The 15,627-nt window shown below is 32.1% G+C and overlaps 4 protein-coding genes across 4 annotated transcripts in view; 1 reads left to right on the forward strand and 3 right to left on the reverse strand.

Annotated features, from left to right (window-relative positions):
• Positions 1-189: 189 nt before the first annotated feature.
• On the reverse strand, positions 190-3,161 carry LOC113402900 (probable RNA-binding protein 46). Its single transcript, XM_026643255.2, has 6 exons — positions 2,893-3,161; positions 1,643-1,761; positions 1,409-1,500; positions 1,037-1,332; positions 722-924; positions 190-550 (listed from the first exon to the last, which is right to left on the reverse strand). Exons 1-6 carry the CDS (start codon positions 3,067-3,069, stop codon positions 376-378), a joined length of 1,062 nt encoding a protein of 353 aa, XP_026499040.1. The 5' UTR covers positions 3,070-3,161; the 3' UTR covers positions 190-375.
• A 684-nt stretch (positions 3,162-3,845) lies between these two features.
• LOC135193424 (uncharacterized) lies at positions 3,846-7,579 on the reverse strand. The gene is made up of 6 exons (XM_064215841.1): positions 7,468-7,579; positions 7,177-7,374; positions 6,659-6,816; positions 5,147-5,344; positions 4,785-4,878; positions 3,846-4,123 (listed from the first exon to the last, which is right to left on the reverse strand). Exons 1-6 carry the CDS (start codon positions 7,577-7,579, stop codon positions 3,846-3,848), a joined length of 1,038 nt encoding a protein of 345 aa, XP_064071911.1.
• A 666-nt stretch (positions 7,580-8,245) lies between these two features.
• LOC113402899 (developmentally-regulated GTP-binding protein 2) lies at positions 8,246-14,609 on the forward strand. Its single transcript, XM_026643254.2, has 8 exons — positions 8,246-8,542; positions 8,933-9,093; positions 9,887-10,057; positions 10,619-10,762; positions 11,946-12,053; positions 12,248-12,405; positions 12,695-12,821; positions 13,232-14,609. Exons 1-8 carry the CDS (start codon positions 8,479-8,481, stop codon positions 13,391-13,393), a joined length of 1,095 nt encoding a protein of 364 aa, XP_026499039.1. The 5' UTR covers positions 8,246-8,478; the 3' UTR covers positions 13,394-14,609.
• Positions 14,610-15,001: 392 nt separating this feature from the next.
• Positions 15,002-15,627, reverse strand: part of LOC113402901 (ER membrane protein complex subunit 3) — a 118,195-nt gene continuing 117,569 nt past the window's right edge. The window contains exons 5-6 of the mRNA XM_026643256.2: positions 15,363-15,524; positions 15,002-15,279 (exon numbers count right to left, since the gene is read on the reverse strand). Of these exons, the coding sequence (XP_026499041.1) occupies positions 15,104-15,279; positions 15,363-15,524 (338 nt within the window). The 3' untranslated portion in view covers positions 15,002-15,103. The remainder of the gene's footprint in view (positions 15,280-15,362; positions 15,525-15,627) is intronic.

Below are 15,627 nucleotides of genomic sequence, written 5' to 3' on the forward strand. Positions count from 1 at the left end.
AAGATGCAGAAATTGACCATGGGTTAACTGTAAAGTTAATATTGGTACAAGTCTGAAATTATTGCCTTAATAAGCTGGACTATGGGCACAATATTTTTAAAATGAACTCTACCTATAAAAGTACAACAAATATCTCAAAATATTCAAGTTAGTACTTCATCTAGTTTTGTAAAGTCAGATATACTTACAATCAAAATAAAATGCTCATAGTCCAGGTCCATGACCAAAAATATTATTGTTAAAAGAGTTTCGAGACAACTTGTAAAAAATAGCAACCATTCAGAATATAAAGACTGCAAGCAACCGACAATTTCGTTTATATTGTTTACAAATCGCATCGAAACTTTGTCTGCGAGTGTCCCAGGCCGTCGCAACTCACTGGTGGCCCCGAGCGGGCGTCATGAACTCCCCGAGAGGGTATCGCGTGGTCCACGGGTTGAAATCCCGCTGCGGCGGTGCGGCTGGCGGTGACCACACGCGCGCCTCCGACATACCCAGCGTGGACATGGACGACACCAGCGACTCCATGCTATGCAACTGACTCGACCAGCTGCGGACAACGACTCAAGGTATAGTAAGTAATGTAATTTAAATAATATAGAAATATCCAATTATATAAATTAATTTTGAGGAGAAATAAATAATGTATTAACATCTTTGTATTCCTTACAGTTAAAGAGTATAAGATTTATGTAGTTGATGGAAGTAAAAATTCACTAACTCCAAAGATGCGGAATGCGAGGGCGGCGTTTGCGGCTGCGCGGCGCGTTGCGCCTCCCGGATCATGCGCAGGCGGCGCGCCGCCGACCAGCGCTCCAGCGAGTACGAGCCGCCCGAGCCCGGCGACGCCGCCACGCTCGTCGCCGCGCCCTCGTCGTCCACGCGGGACAGCTCCACGCCGCGTTCGGGGCTCCAGCGACCGATCTAAAATTGATTTCATATCAAGTTGAAGACTAATATAGTCCCGTTATACTTTTTTTTACCATGTGTAAATTAAACGAAACAATAATCATCAGTATTTTTTTTTAATAATCACCTCTCTATACTGTCGCAGCAACTGGGGGGACTGTGGCAGTGACCAGTCTACGGCGGGTCGCGCGCCACAGCCCCAGGCTGCCGCCGCCGCTGCCACCAGCGCCTTGCGCGCCATAGCTGCGCCGCGGTGCGAGCGGTACTCCACGATGGCGGCGCAAGATGCGGCGCCACGTCGCACGCGAACCTCTTGCACCTCGTCCGTCAGCGCGTACAACAAGCGAATGATCTCCGCCGTGGGGGTGGTCGGTGGGATGCGGGATATGAATATGCGACAGTTATTGATCGATGGACAAACGCCTGGAATATCGTTTTATTTTATATGTCGTCCAATTAAGCTAAGAAATTAATAAAAAAAGGGGCCAAAATCAATTACCCAATTGCCAAGAAGGCCTGATCATGTAATTGTTGAACATGCGTATAGCATTTCCCGCCTCTGCCTCCGTGGTGTACATCGCGAAAGCATACCTAAATAATACATTAATGTTTTTACTGTTACATTATCACATTTCTTACAAAACATTTCGATAATTCTTATCGTTTTGAAACACAAAACTAAAAGTATTTTTAGGTACAAAACGTTACATACAAAATTTAATCACAGACTTACCCTCTATTCCAGCCGGAGAAATTGATCATCAGACGAAATTCAAACAGTTCGCCTGCCTGTCGAAATAGAGGTACAAGCGTGTCCTCGAAGCAATCGTGGGGAATGCGTCCAATAAAGACCTAATATTAAAAAAGGATATACATAATTTGTAATGTGAAATCTAGCCATAAAATACAAAAATATTTTAACGCTGCGCCGGAACGAAACGTCCAGTGAGACGCTCATGGTGGCCGTCCAGATCAAACAATATTAAAAAATAAATTACAGTTGGACATTAAAAAATCATTCCCCTTGAAGAATTTTTTTAATTGGTACTGATCGTCATTTATAGACAATATTTTACTGAGAATACACGTTTTATACAAAAATTATAATAAAAATAGCATAATTAATTTTTAATGTAAAGGTGACAAAAGGGCATAAAAAAATCTTCGAAATTCTTAATCCTAATGTATTACCCTAAGTTCACTCGTGAGGTAAACTTTATTAGTTCTACTTGTAATTTCGACTTTAAAAATTATCGAGTAACACGTCGATATCGCTGCGTTATTAGTTCATTGTGCTTCGAATTTATTATAACACAATTTTGAGTAGGATTAAGAAGAATAAGTAACTGACGACGGGGTTATATAATGTACATAACTACTACTGAATACTGAGACCAAGTACTAACTTTCGATATGTCGAACACAAGCCTACTTATTACTTTTATTTACGTCTACTGGACGCTTCTATACAATCCAAAATTTCGATATAATAAATGGTACCAAACAAACAAAAGTTCTTTTTTATCATAATTATTAGATAGCGGCTCTTAAGAACTAAAATAAAAGTCTAAGGCGCGTAAACAATAATGATAAAGTCTATCTATATAGATTATTGTAGCTCAATATTTCATATAACAATTTAATTAAAAAGACTACTAAATGTGTATTCTTAATTAAAAATTGGCGTACATAATTGCAGAGACTAAATGATTCGTAAGAGTAAATGGGATAGGAGTTCTAAATTTTTATGCAATGATAAAACTATAATTCTCTACGAGCAATTATATATATAAGTTGAAAACCAAATGATACGAACACTAAAAAGAAGACTACTTTCATAATAAATAACACCTAGTCCAAAATAATTTTAGCGTCTAATATTTTAAGATACACAATGATGGTGGCGGGTAAATCAAACAGGTCAAATACGTTATATAGGCTTATTATGTTATAAGTTCATACGTTTAACTGAAAAATAATTACCTCACAATTCCTTGAAGGTTCAGGGCCACTCCAAGCATGAGGAGCCTTTCTGTAAATTCTTTGACCATTTATTTGTGTTAGTGTATAAGATGTGTTATTTTCTGTTAAGGATAATAATCTTGATGATAATTCATATTGATTTACTTCACTTGACGAATAATGCTTAACGGATGGCATTTTTAATATATTTTAAGCTTATAATAATTATTTATTATTTTTTTAATATACGTGCCCTTCTGATGAGCAAGAAAAATGAAAGAACTTCAAAGAAAGCATTTCTAAAATGGCGAGCAACAAAATGGCGATATTAATATGACCTTGAAACTAAATCAATTCCATGTTTCTTTATTTGGTCATTTTTTAAAAATATTTTTTAATAATCTACAAACATTAAAATAATAATTAAAACACAGCTTAATACTTATTTCTTGTTACTTAATATTGTTAGCTTTTATTTTGAATTATAAAACGGATGTTTATACTAAGCTGTTCATTACTTGTCTATTTTTAAATTTACATTTCCTAATTCCTTTTCATAAATTCAGTTCAGTATTATAATTATAATTACTCATACATGTTCCTATTAAATTTATAAAGTGAATTGATTTTACTATACTAATTAGAATATTATAACTTTACATCCAAATGTTTGTGTATTTCCTACTATGTCCTATTCAAAACCAATATTTATATTTAAAAACATTATGGAAATATTTAAACATACAATACAGATACTTGGATAGTAACAATAAGAGTAAGTATTATATTGTAAAAATAATATTCCAATTACACCTGTTCCAATGTTGAGGCAATTAATTCGTTAATTGTTGGTTTAATCTTTTACGATATAATTGGAAACAATAAATAAGACACAAATACGTGTACGTATTTATTTAGATAAATCAATTAAGTCATTTCTAACAAGTATAATATAGTAATATATTTAACAAAAATTATTGTATAATTGCAAGTAGTACTAGGGTAACTACGAATTTTAAAAGGATATTTGTTTTAATATTTTGAATACCTTTTTTAGCTATTTGACTAGTATCTAGGCTATTTTTTAATTGCATACGTAAAATATAAATTCTTCGCGTTTTTTGATTCATTCTCAGTATCTGTGGTTTAGTAAAAAAATTCAATTTATTCTGTTTCATTAGTTTCATTACATTTGGACTAATGGCTGTGATCGCTTCCAATTGTATAGAACTTATTTTTTGCTTAGGAACGCCTGTAATGATTTTTTTTTATAAATTGTTTTGGCAGATATATTCAACAGACATTACTAATTTATAGTAGCTGCCCGTTCAGACTTCGAACGGGTAAACCCCATACAAAAAAGCCGCTCCCATTTCCGCCTTGAAGATGAAGTTTTCACATATATAGTTTTTTTAATTTTGTGAATGAGCATGAGCATTTTGTGAATGAGCATTTATAATTTCAGGCAGCAGCAGGCCGTCTTAACTCAGGATGACGGGCGTGCAAAAACTCGGGCGCGGCTATTTGAGGGTACCTCAAAGACAATGGTAAAGTATGTAAGACAGTGGTGGTCTTGACCTATTGGTATGTTTTTTGGGACGAGGGCAGATTGCCAGAAAAATGCATGCACGTGGACGCTTGTTGTGGTTAAAATGGGGTTGGGCATAAGCGACATAACATTCTATGAGTGATCTTAGATCCCATAATTGACGGTTCGTTGACTGACAGTGTAAGGATTGATTTATACAACACTGCAATAAGTTCAGTGCCAGAGTCACGCCATCGACAGTGGCGTGAGCAAGTTAGACTTCATTCATCTATATTCGTGAAATAATTAATAAAGCACTATGACCTTTTAATTATTTTGGGGTAGTAAGTTTTGATAATTATTATAAAATATACTCAATACCTACACGTAAACAAGGTATTTAATCGGCCAACTTCATGTGAAGACCATGTATATGGCTCCCCGTAAGCATTCGGATGTATAGCAATATCATATAAAGTCTGAGAAAACAAAAAATAATTACATATTACTTTTTTATGACATATTATCATGTATCATCACCATCATTGATTAAGTTAATTAAGTTTGACTTTTCTGTGAAATTGCACTTTTATCTCGTTGATATAGATATAATGTTAATTTATAATGAGAGGGCTGCCACTCATAGCCTCTGGCACCTTAATTTAATGTATCCTCAACTATGAAAACTAAGATACGATCTCCCTTGTGCGTGTAATAACACCTGCATTTTGAAACATAATATGGCACCTTTGTTTGTTCAGGATTACATCGACCAAGTTTGCTCAAGACATCAAATGTAAGTTCTTTAAATGTTACGGGTGATATTCTTCTAAGATCATTCGAAGGGAATCCACACAATAGATATCCCAATTCATTAATTTCAGAACCACTTTTATACCAGCTATTACCATAGTAACGCCTATAAGCTGCAGCTAAAATGCCAATCTGTAATAAAAAAAATCACTTATACCGTAATGTAGTAATATTTTATATATATTGGTTTAAGTACAATTTATTTATTAATTTTAATTTGCTTTGATTTCTCTACAAATGCAGTTGTAAGACTCATTACAATGATGAAATTGTGTGGTCAACAAATCAGCTGATATCGACAGATATATATATATACAGGGTTATTGGTAATTCGACGTATTCCCGTTAGGAGGTGATAGGGGTGACTATTTATGATAATTGAAACCCCCATATGCATAATGCAAAAGTGAACCATTTTTGGGTTATCGCGTTTTTTAGATTTTTTCAAAATAAGTCAAAAATGCAACTTCAAAAATTTAATAAAAAACAGTATTAATTAAAATCTATTCTTTTCTTCTGATTTATAAAAACGATTAAACACTGGATATTTTTCAATGTTTAAACAATAATTATCGGTCCAAATTTAAAAATGCGAGACGGAAAACGATATTATATCAATATATTTTTTATTTTTTTCCCTCAAATATGCCTGAAAAACAAAAAAATCATTATGAAACTTGTTCTGCAGATTATTTTAAAAACATAATCGTTTACTTAGCTTTCCGAAAATGTATAAAAACTAGGAATTTATTTCAAAGCAACCGAAATAAAATGAACAGAAAGGACGCTGGTGGAAATTCGTATTCGAACATGACCGCATTCGTATTAAAGGTCGCTCTTTAAAATTCCCACAAAATTGATTTAAAATAATAACCAATGTTAAAAAAACTTACTTATTTACTAAACTTACTTAATACAAATTTAAAATAAAATTTAGATACATAAACAATTCAGTAGCTAAGTTACAATTAATATATTTTGTAATTTATCCTAGTTCTTGCTAGAACTGACTTCCCCTATTACATCATTATATTATCAAAATCTAGCGGAGCGTCGTGTGGATGGTTAGCGCACAAATAATGGCGGCATTTAACTGGGAAGAGAAACCGTCATCGTAAATATACCACAAATACGACGAATCGCTATTGTTCCGTGTAATCTACGATAGTTTTTGTTAATTTCGATTCATTTTTGATATAAAGTGAATATTGAGACTTAATTTGATTTTGGACTAAACACTGATTTTAATTTTATTTGAAGAAGTAAATTGATTATACAATTGATTTTGACGTTTTATCTTCTTATCCAATTGCACCTGGAAGTCATAAATCATGGCTAATCCTGACAAAGGTGATCTCTCGCCTTTATATATATATATATATATATATATATATATGTTTAAGGCAGCAACTATTATAAATCAATCTTATTATTAACACAGCTAACCTTGCGCTTGCTTAAGTCTATATTATTCTTCGAAAAGTACTTGTGAACAGATGGGTCACCAAAATTAACATAGTATAGATCTTCTTCCGGTATGACATTTAAAAGACTTCCAAATGCCAAAAACTCTCTGCCTTGTAAAAATGCTGCAGTTTTTCCATCTATCAAAATTTTGAGCAAGAGTTTGAATAAGTTATTTTACTGAACTCTTACTGCAACCTTAATATATTAAATTTACAGATGGCGGACAGGCAAATTGACCACCTGATAGTAATTGACATGGAGCTCTTAACCATTTTTACATCAACAATCGACAATAATAAATATTGCTTTTTAGTAGAATACTTGACGAGACATTTCAAAACGGGCGTTCACAGAGTAGACTGTGTGAACGCCCGAATGCCTCACATGTTGTGACTATTCACAGCATGTGAATACTTAAATATATTAGTTATAAGTTTTTAACTATGAGTATAACTCAAATATCGCAGTGACTATGTATTATTAGTACAAATACCTACCGGTAACAATATCCCATGCTAATAACGCTCTTGATATTGGTATTAAATGTTTCTTTATATTAATTAATATGTGCAGTATTGTCTCAGGATCGATCCTCGAAAATGAGCTGGATGGTCCAAAAAAGATAATATCCATTGAGTTTTCAATTTTTATTCTGTTATCTACTTCATCATAAAAGTCATCATAGAAAGTTTCGTCTGCTAAGATAAAAATAACATAAAACAACTGAATATTTGAAATAGTTAATACGTAGTTTTATATATATGTAAATATAGGTAGGTTAAACCTACCAGTTTCTGTTATTGCAATCATAGAATTCTTTTCGTCCTCATAAGCTAACTCCAATTCCTCTATAGATCTAGTTTGAAGCTCTTGAGTATTAATACTGAATGAATTAAACATTAGTATTGTACATATATGAATTCATAATTATGGCACGAAAATCAAACGTTCCTATACTATATAACTATAAACTGTTTTCCTTTAAAATTATATCAGAGAGTCATCCTATTTGATATTGTTGTTTTAATACACTAGATGGCGTCTTTAACTCCTAACTAAGGTTCCTCGACAAAACCTTAAAAAAGGTTCCGTCAGTTAAAAAACATTTCTACTTAAAAAATAGAGAATAAATAATAATGATGAGAGATAACAAATAAAATGTTCTAAAATATTAATATTATTTTTTGTTACATTTATTTATTAAAATGTTGCAATTTCATTACTATTTTTATGAAATAATGTTGTACATTACCTTCTGATTATTAAGAGCAATATTAATTTTAATACATACATTTCGTAATAGTGTTTAATAATCTAGTAGACTATGGAAAATATGTTATTCAGGGAAATTGAAATTGAGATTTTTGAGTAATTCGAAATTAAATAATAATTTAAAAATTTACTTGTAGATAAGATTGGATCAATTAATCAGGTAAATTTTATTTCTTATTTCATTTATGATATATGTTTACATTACTTTAAGTATGTTTATTAATCCGAAATACCTTTAATATTATACATAAAATCGATAGAATAACGTCACTAATGATAGTGACTACTGTCAATGTTTAAAAAAAGAAATGTTGCTGACATGTTGACATCACTAAATTGATAACCTAACTTTACAATCCTACATTATTTTTTAAATAATAATTAAGTACAAATATACAAGAAAGATAATCTATATGCCTTAAATCGAAATGATATTTGTGTCGAAGTAGTCTTTTAGTATAATTTTTGTGTAGGATTATACTAATTTAGTTTTGTTTTAACATTGTTAAAAATTTTGGTCTTGTACCATGGGTATTTTAGAAAAGATATCTGAAATTGAGAAAGAAATAGCAAGGACCCAGAAGAATAAAGGTACACTATAACATATTATTCTATTCCATAATTCATTTAGGCTTACAGTGTTTGTTACTATCAAGGTACGACCAGGCTAGACTACACGAAATATACAAGAAGTTTATAATTATTTTGATTATGAAACTCAATTCAAATAATTGATTCGCTAGCACTTTTACACACAAATAAGAAAGGTTATGTTTCAATTAGAGTTTTTTTTACTTACCACAATTTCAACTTCTTATTCAAGTTACACCATTGATAGCTCATTGATTGTCCCATACAATATTTATAAATAAATAATATTATTCTTAATTTTGATTTGATTCCATAGTTATGTACCTAAACTTTTTGCTCTGTTAAGCATTCTTCTATACCCATATAGTAATGTAAATTATTTTATTACAGCAACTGAATATCATTTGGGTTTATTAAAAGCTAAATTAGCTAAATATAGATCCCAGTTACTTGAACCATCTAAAAAAGGTGGTGATAAAGGGGAGGGTTTTGATGTGCTCAAATCAGGTGATGCTCGAGTAGCTCTTATAGGATTCCCATCAGTTGGTAAGGTGAGAATTGTAAAATAATTAATAATATTATTTATTTTTATTAAATATTTTTCAAAAGTTATAATTTTATAAATGTAGACTGTGGAACTTCAGAAAAATCACATGAACTGTTACTTAAAATATGAATACAGTAATGCTTTATAATAAAAATAAAATACATTGTTAATATTAAAATAAAAAGCATGCATTAATTAAATAAGTTGTAAGTATTTAAAACTAACTTTATCTCTATCTGATTTTCTCCAAAGCATAATTTTTATTATATTTAATGTAATCATGTTAAGTAAAGTTATATCACCGATATATAAAAGCTTTAAATGCAATAATAAATATTAATTGAGTGCATAAAATATTACCTCACCCACTCATCAGATATTCTATCGCCAAATAGTAGTACTCAGTACTTTTGTTTCGGTTTGAAGGGCGAGTGAGCCAGTTTTACTACAGGCACGAGGGACATAATCATCTTAGTTCCCAAGGTTGGGGTCGCATTGTCGATGCTTAGTATTTATTACAGCGCCATCGTCTATTGGGCGACGGTATCACTTAACATTTGGTGGCCCAGTTGCCTGTCCTTCTATGTATATAATAAAAAAGGAGAAGTTTTCATTCCATCATGCTCCATTGTGGTTTGATGGACGTAGTTATGACTTATACAATTTCTTTACGGTGTTTTCCTTTACTAACGCGCCGAAGCCTTCGAAGTGCTACATGACATATTTACGCAAATACTCATTCATCAAAATATTTATGTTGAGTAAATTTTGACTTGGTTTTATTTTTTTAATTCTAGTCAACCCTCTTGTCCACGCTGACGCACACGCACTCAGAAGCTGCTAGTTATGAGTTCACAACGTTGACGTGTATTCCTGGAGTTATTGAATATCGCGGTGCAAATATACAACTGCTCGACTTGCCCGGTATCATAGAAGGTGCCGCTCAGGGCAAGGGTAGAGGGCGACAGGTGAGGTGATCATTTCATTTATGATAATACTAAATTATTTTTTACGTTGTAGTATTCAAATTTCAGAAATACAAAAGATCACAAATTTGGAATAGTGTTGATACCACATTTTTATCGAGTTTAATTTATTTCCTGCAATAAGATGACATCACGTGAATGTTAATGATGTACACTATATAAACTAGGTCGTTTTACATTTATAATTTGTAATAGTATCAAATTTAATTAATTTTCTAAAAAATATTTGTCTCAAAATTATTATGATTGATCATCATTGGATTAAGTTAAACTAACATTGTTTCTTAAACTAGATACAATAATGAAAAGTATGCTCCAGAAACATTTAAGAATTTACATTTAACTTTAAACTATAATGTAACATTATTGCATGATTCTTCTAAAAATATTTATAGTACTTCGAAATAATCTTAGCACTTAATAAGATTCAATATTTTAATTTCTCTCATTGTATCCTGCAATTAATAATACTATACTAATAAAAAAAACTTAAAATAATGAAAACCATTTCAATTTTAAATATAATGTTTATTATCACAACAGGTGATAGCGGTCGCCCGTACAGCTGATTTGGTGCTGATGATGTTGGATGCGACCAAACCGTACGTGCATCGGCAGCTGTTGGAGCGAGAACTGGAAAGTGTGGGCATCAGACTGAATAAGAACAAGCCCAATATATACTTTAAGGTAAACAATTGTACTCTAACCTCGAATAGTGGTAAGTCTTTTTGCAAATTTCCACTCATTATATATCCTACCGCAAAACAGCAATATAATAGAGTATTTTCGGTAGTGAAAAATAAATTATGAAATTTGATAAAAATTAAAATATATGTAGAAATATATTTTAATATTTTGATATTGAAGCGATTGTAATACATTATTATCCCAAAAAACATCGATTATTTATCGCTGTTACTGTTGAACGAGTAACGGTCGTACATACGCGACTGTTGTTTTTAACAATCTGACGTCATCAAAAGGGCTGACAGCGTTTTTGCAGGAATAAAAAAGGTTTTTTATGGCTTTTTATTACGAAAATTAACATTTTTAAGTACTTTTTCAAACATAGTACAATACCTATATATAAGTTAGTCAATGTAACTTGAGGCAAAAGACATAACATCGTGGTTAAGGTCGGTGTCGCACTGGCGATTGTTTCGTGAGTAGCTTCATTATGATGAGACGCCCAACAATTTCCTGTACAAACTCTCGATTGTGATAGCTAACAGATGTAGGAGGGATAAAATATGTCGATTCGATGATTGTCGATAATTTATTACTAACTGGGATTATTTTTTATTAATCTCAAAATATTTCTCCTACAAAATGTATGGTTTGATCAAACAGGTCCCTCTTTCTAATATGTATCGATGATGAAGTCATCAAAAGTGATTACTAACTTGCTGATTTTATTTTTTTTACTTAGTTAATATCTATATAATTTAATCGTCACATTGTCCTACAAATTTCGTGTTACGTTATCCCGGGTAATCAATTGCAAAAATGGACCACGGATCCTGGACTATAATATTAATGGACACTAGTTATCTATCAGATCTATCTGTTGTTGTTATTCTCAAGTATGTGACGACTGTATTGTGATTTATTGACGTAATTTTCTTTAAACCTAATTATACTGGAACACAGTCATATAGAATATTGACAGGGGTAGAATAAAAGGAAAGGGGATCCTATCCAAACAAACTGGCCTGCGAACTCCTACAATTCAAAAATGTTTGTAAAGAGGAATATTCTACTTTTTCAACGAAATGCGACTTAACTGACCCCGCCCTCACACGAAAGCGAGCGAAAACTAATAATAAATAAAACTGATAGATGATTAAAATATGTATTAATATGATTTCAGATTAAGAAAGGCGGCGGACTGTCCTTTAACTCAACGTGTCAACTCACTAAAGTAGATGAGAAAATGGTGCAGATGATACTGCACGAGTATAAAATATTCAATGCTGAGGTAATTTCATAAGTCATACTAATCTTTAAACCTAGACTAAATCAAACATACAAGTCGAACATGATGTTGATAAAAACAAATTTACACTACAAGAGTTTGATGTATTGGACCTTAACCAAAGATGGCGGCTACTAAGTCTACAGCAATAGCTCAGTCGATAAATATTTGTTAAGAGTTAAGTAATAACGTTCCAGGTGCTATTCCGCGAGGACTGCACTCCGGACGAGCTGATCGACGTGATCCTCGGTAACCGCGTGTACCTGCCGTGCCTCTACGTGTACAACAAAATCGATCAGATCTCCATACAGGAGGTCGACCGGATAGCGCGCCAGGCGCACTCCGTGGTCGTCAGGTACGACGACACTCTGGTGTACTTTAGCTGAAACTAATCGAATCGCATTAAAAAAGAAACTTATTATCGTTACATTTGGTAGATTTTGGATTGTCATTGCCTGGTTTAAGTGTAAATTATAATTAAGGAAGTAGAAAGAACTTATTATAATTAAGTGTGAAGGACATTTTTAAAACATGAATTTTTAGCTTCCTAGTAGTTCTGACTGTGTGTTGAAATTCAGTTCACATGATTTTGTAATATTTGTTTTAAATATTTATAAAGCCAAAATAACTTCCTTATTTCGTAGTTGTAACATGAAGCTGAACTTGGACTACCTCCTGGAGACACTCTGGGAATATTTATCTCTTATCAGAGTCTACACCAAGAAGCCCGGTCAACCTCCAGACTTTGACGATGGACTTATTTTAAGAAGGGTATTTTTTTTTTTAATTTCATATATCATTAACCTAAAATAATACTAAAAATATTTTTAATTAAAGCAATTATAACAAAACTAAGAATTCAATAATGAAAAATTTGATGGATAACAATATATACAATGTTTATAAAAATATATTTCATAAAATCAATGCACATAACTTCAGCTATATTATATTTCAATTGAAGTAAAGATAATTAAACCTTACAATTACACATCACATGTGATTTACTAATAGCTTTGCTACATTATGCACTTTAAACATTTCCTGATAAGTATATCTTTATATCTATATTTATTATATAAGACTATTCGACATTACCTCCTGTGTTGGAGTTGGCTGTACACACCATAGACTATATGTTTCTATAATTATGGAAAATGAGTGTGTCTGCGTGTGTGCAGGGCGTGTCCATCGAACACGTGTGCCACTCGATCCACCGCTCGCTGGCGGCGCAGCTGAAGTACGCGCTGGTGTGGGGCACGAGCACCAAGTACTCCCCGCAGCGCGTGGGGCTGGCGCACGCCGTGCACGACCAGGACGTCGTGCAGCTCATCAAGAAGTAGTGCACACGATTACGGATACTTTTAGTTCATTTCATTTTATTTGTAAGTGGAAAGCTAACCAGCGACGCGCTGACTAGATGGTAAGTGTTCCACATGTCACATGTCACCATCGTCCATAGACATAATTGGCACTGAGAAATATTAAATATTCTGTACACCACTTGAGCGTCGACAACTGTAGGATCTAAGATGTTACGTCTCATGTGACTGTAACTATAATTGCTTGCTCATTTGAATAACTGAGAAGGGGGTGGTATCGACCTAGATGAAATTTCACAAAGACCCAAATTGATAATAAAAGTTTTAAAAATTAGTTTCTATATCAATTGAAATGTCAGTATGATATTTTATTACATCCTTCGAAGTCATGTCAAAATATTACGTTTTTGATTTTTTATATCTATAAAATTTAACCCTTACTGTTTTTATATGTACCAAATACACAAGAGGTGACCACTCAAAGCTAGAATATATCATGTACTTTTAGTGTACTGCAAACCGTCTTGTGTCTCCATGATACCTATTTGCCATAATTATATGGAAACAAACAACTTAATGAAATTGATCATTGTAAATTATTTGTTTTTGTACAGATTGATTTCATGCATAAATTTGAATATATCGTAATATATATAAAACTGAAATGATTTGTCACAGTTTTTCAAATGTGATTCACAAGTTATTAAAAACGGGATTAATCTTAAATAATGATGTCCACTAAGCCTACAAAATAAGAAATACTTTACAGGTCAAACTCTAGCAATATTGAACACCAGTAAAATATAAAGAAAAAGTAAACTATGTATGTACTTGTTTAATTCAACTACAGGCTTATTTCCAAATATCAGGGGTTTTAACTTAATTAAACATATTATTTTGTTATTTTATGCATGCTTATATATATATTTCAGCTATTTTCCAATTTGTAACCGAAACGAAATTTATTTGGTACATTGCATATTTTCCACATGTATACCGAATTATAATACAACTCATGGACAGTATATACTAAGAGTTACATTTAGTAATAAAAATTCAATAAAAAATCAATAGAATGCTTAACATGGGTTAAGAGCAGTGTATCATTTTTCTCTTTTGATGTATAAATAAAGACATGATGCCTTTATACAGGTGTATTTTAAAACTCCTGTTAACCAGATCACGATTGATATATACATGAAATGTTGCAATAAAATTATTTATTAAATTTTTATAATGCATTTTATTTGTTTGACTTGTTTGTTTCACTATTTAATAATTCCTCTCCTCCTACCAGTTATAAGTATTATTTTTTAAATAATTAATATATATTTAAAAGAAAACACAGCAGTATTGCTGTTTTGTAGTAAGTGGTTTCTAGCCAGGCAGTTTTGCACAGCCCCCTTAAAACGTAATTATATGAAGGCAATTCAATGTTTTCTACTAATTTTTATGTAGGCATTCATTTATAACTTGTAAACCTGAATGACGAAAACAAAATTGAGTCATTATAATTTATTATTCTAATAGTGACATAGTTTAATAAACAGTTTTGAGAAGACATAAGTTCAACTAACATCTAACCCTTTTCACTTAAAATTACTAAGTTATAATAAATAACGAAACAAATTAGTTTACATTTAATTTTAATTCATTTCTATAGTTGAAATTCCTATTTCACAGTTCACCAAAATAGTTGATTAAATAAACATTTAATCTAACTTAATGTTGTTATTGTTCCTTTGCTTCATTAACAAGCAAGTCAGCCTCTGCCGTGGCAAGAGCCCAGCGGTGCTCGGTGATCTCTAAAGCTTCCCACTCAGCTTTGAATGCAGCTTTAGGATCAGGGGGCATGGCCATTGCTGCTCCTGACATTTGCTCCTGCATCACTTTTGATTGATCTGCAGCTGTAATAAATATGTAAAAAAATAAGTAACTTTAATTTCATTATAATAGGAAATTAAATATTAATTCAATAACAAATGCTTACCATTATTCTCTCCAAGTACAAGTGTATAAATTGTGCGTAGACCAAAGACATTTAAAAAGTACCATGAAGCTGATGAGACCCAGGATGCATCAAGATAGGCCAGTTCCACACCACGTTGCAACATGGGCTTGAAGCGAAGAGTCAGTGGAAATGGTACTTTCGCTGTGGAATTTGTATAAAAGTTTAAAAATACCCTTTTGGACAAGATTTTTATATAACATTACCTTAAAAGTTTTATTAATAAATAAAATTGTCTTAAAGTAAT

Source organism: Vanessa tameamea, chromosome 9 (assembly GCF_037043105.1).
Source record: "Vanessa tameamea isolate UH-Manoa-2023 chromosome 9, ilVanTame1 primary haplotype, whole genome shotgun sequence".
Classification (NCBI taxonomy): domain Eukaryota; kingdom Metazoa; phylum Arthropoda; class Insecta; order Lepidoptera; family Nymphalidae; genus Vanessa; species Vanessa tameamea.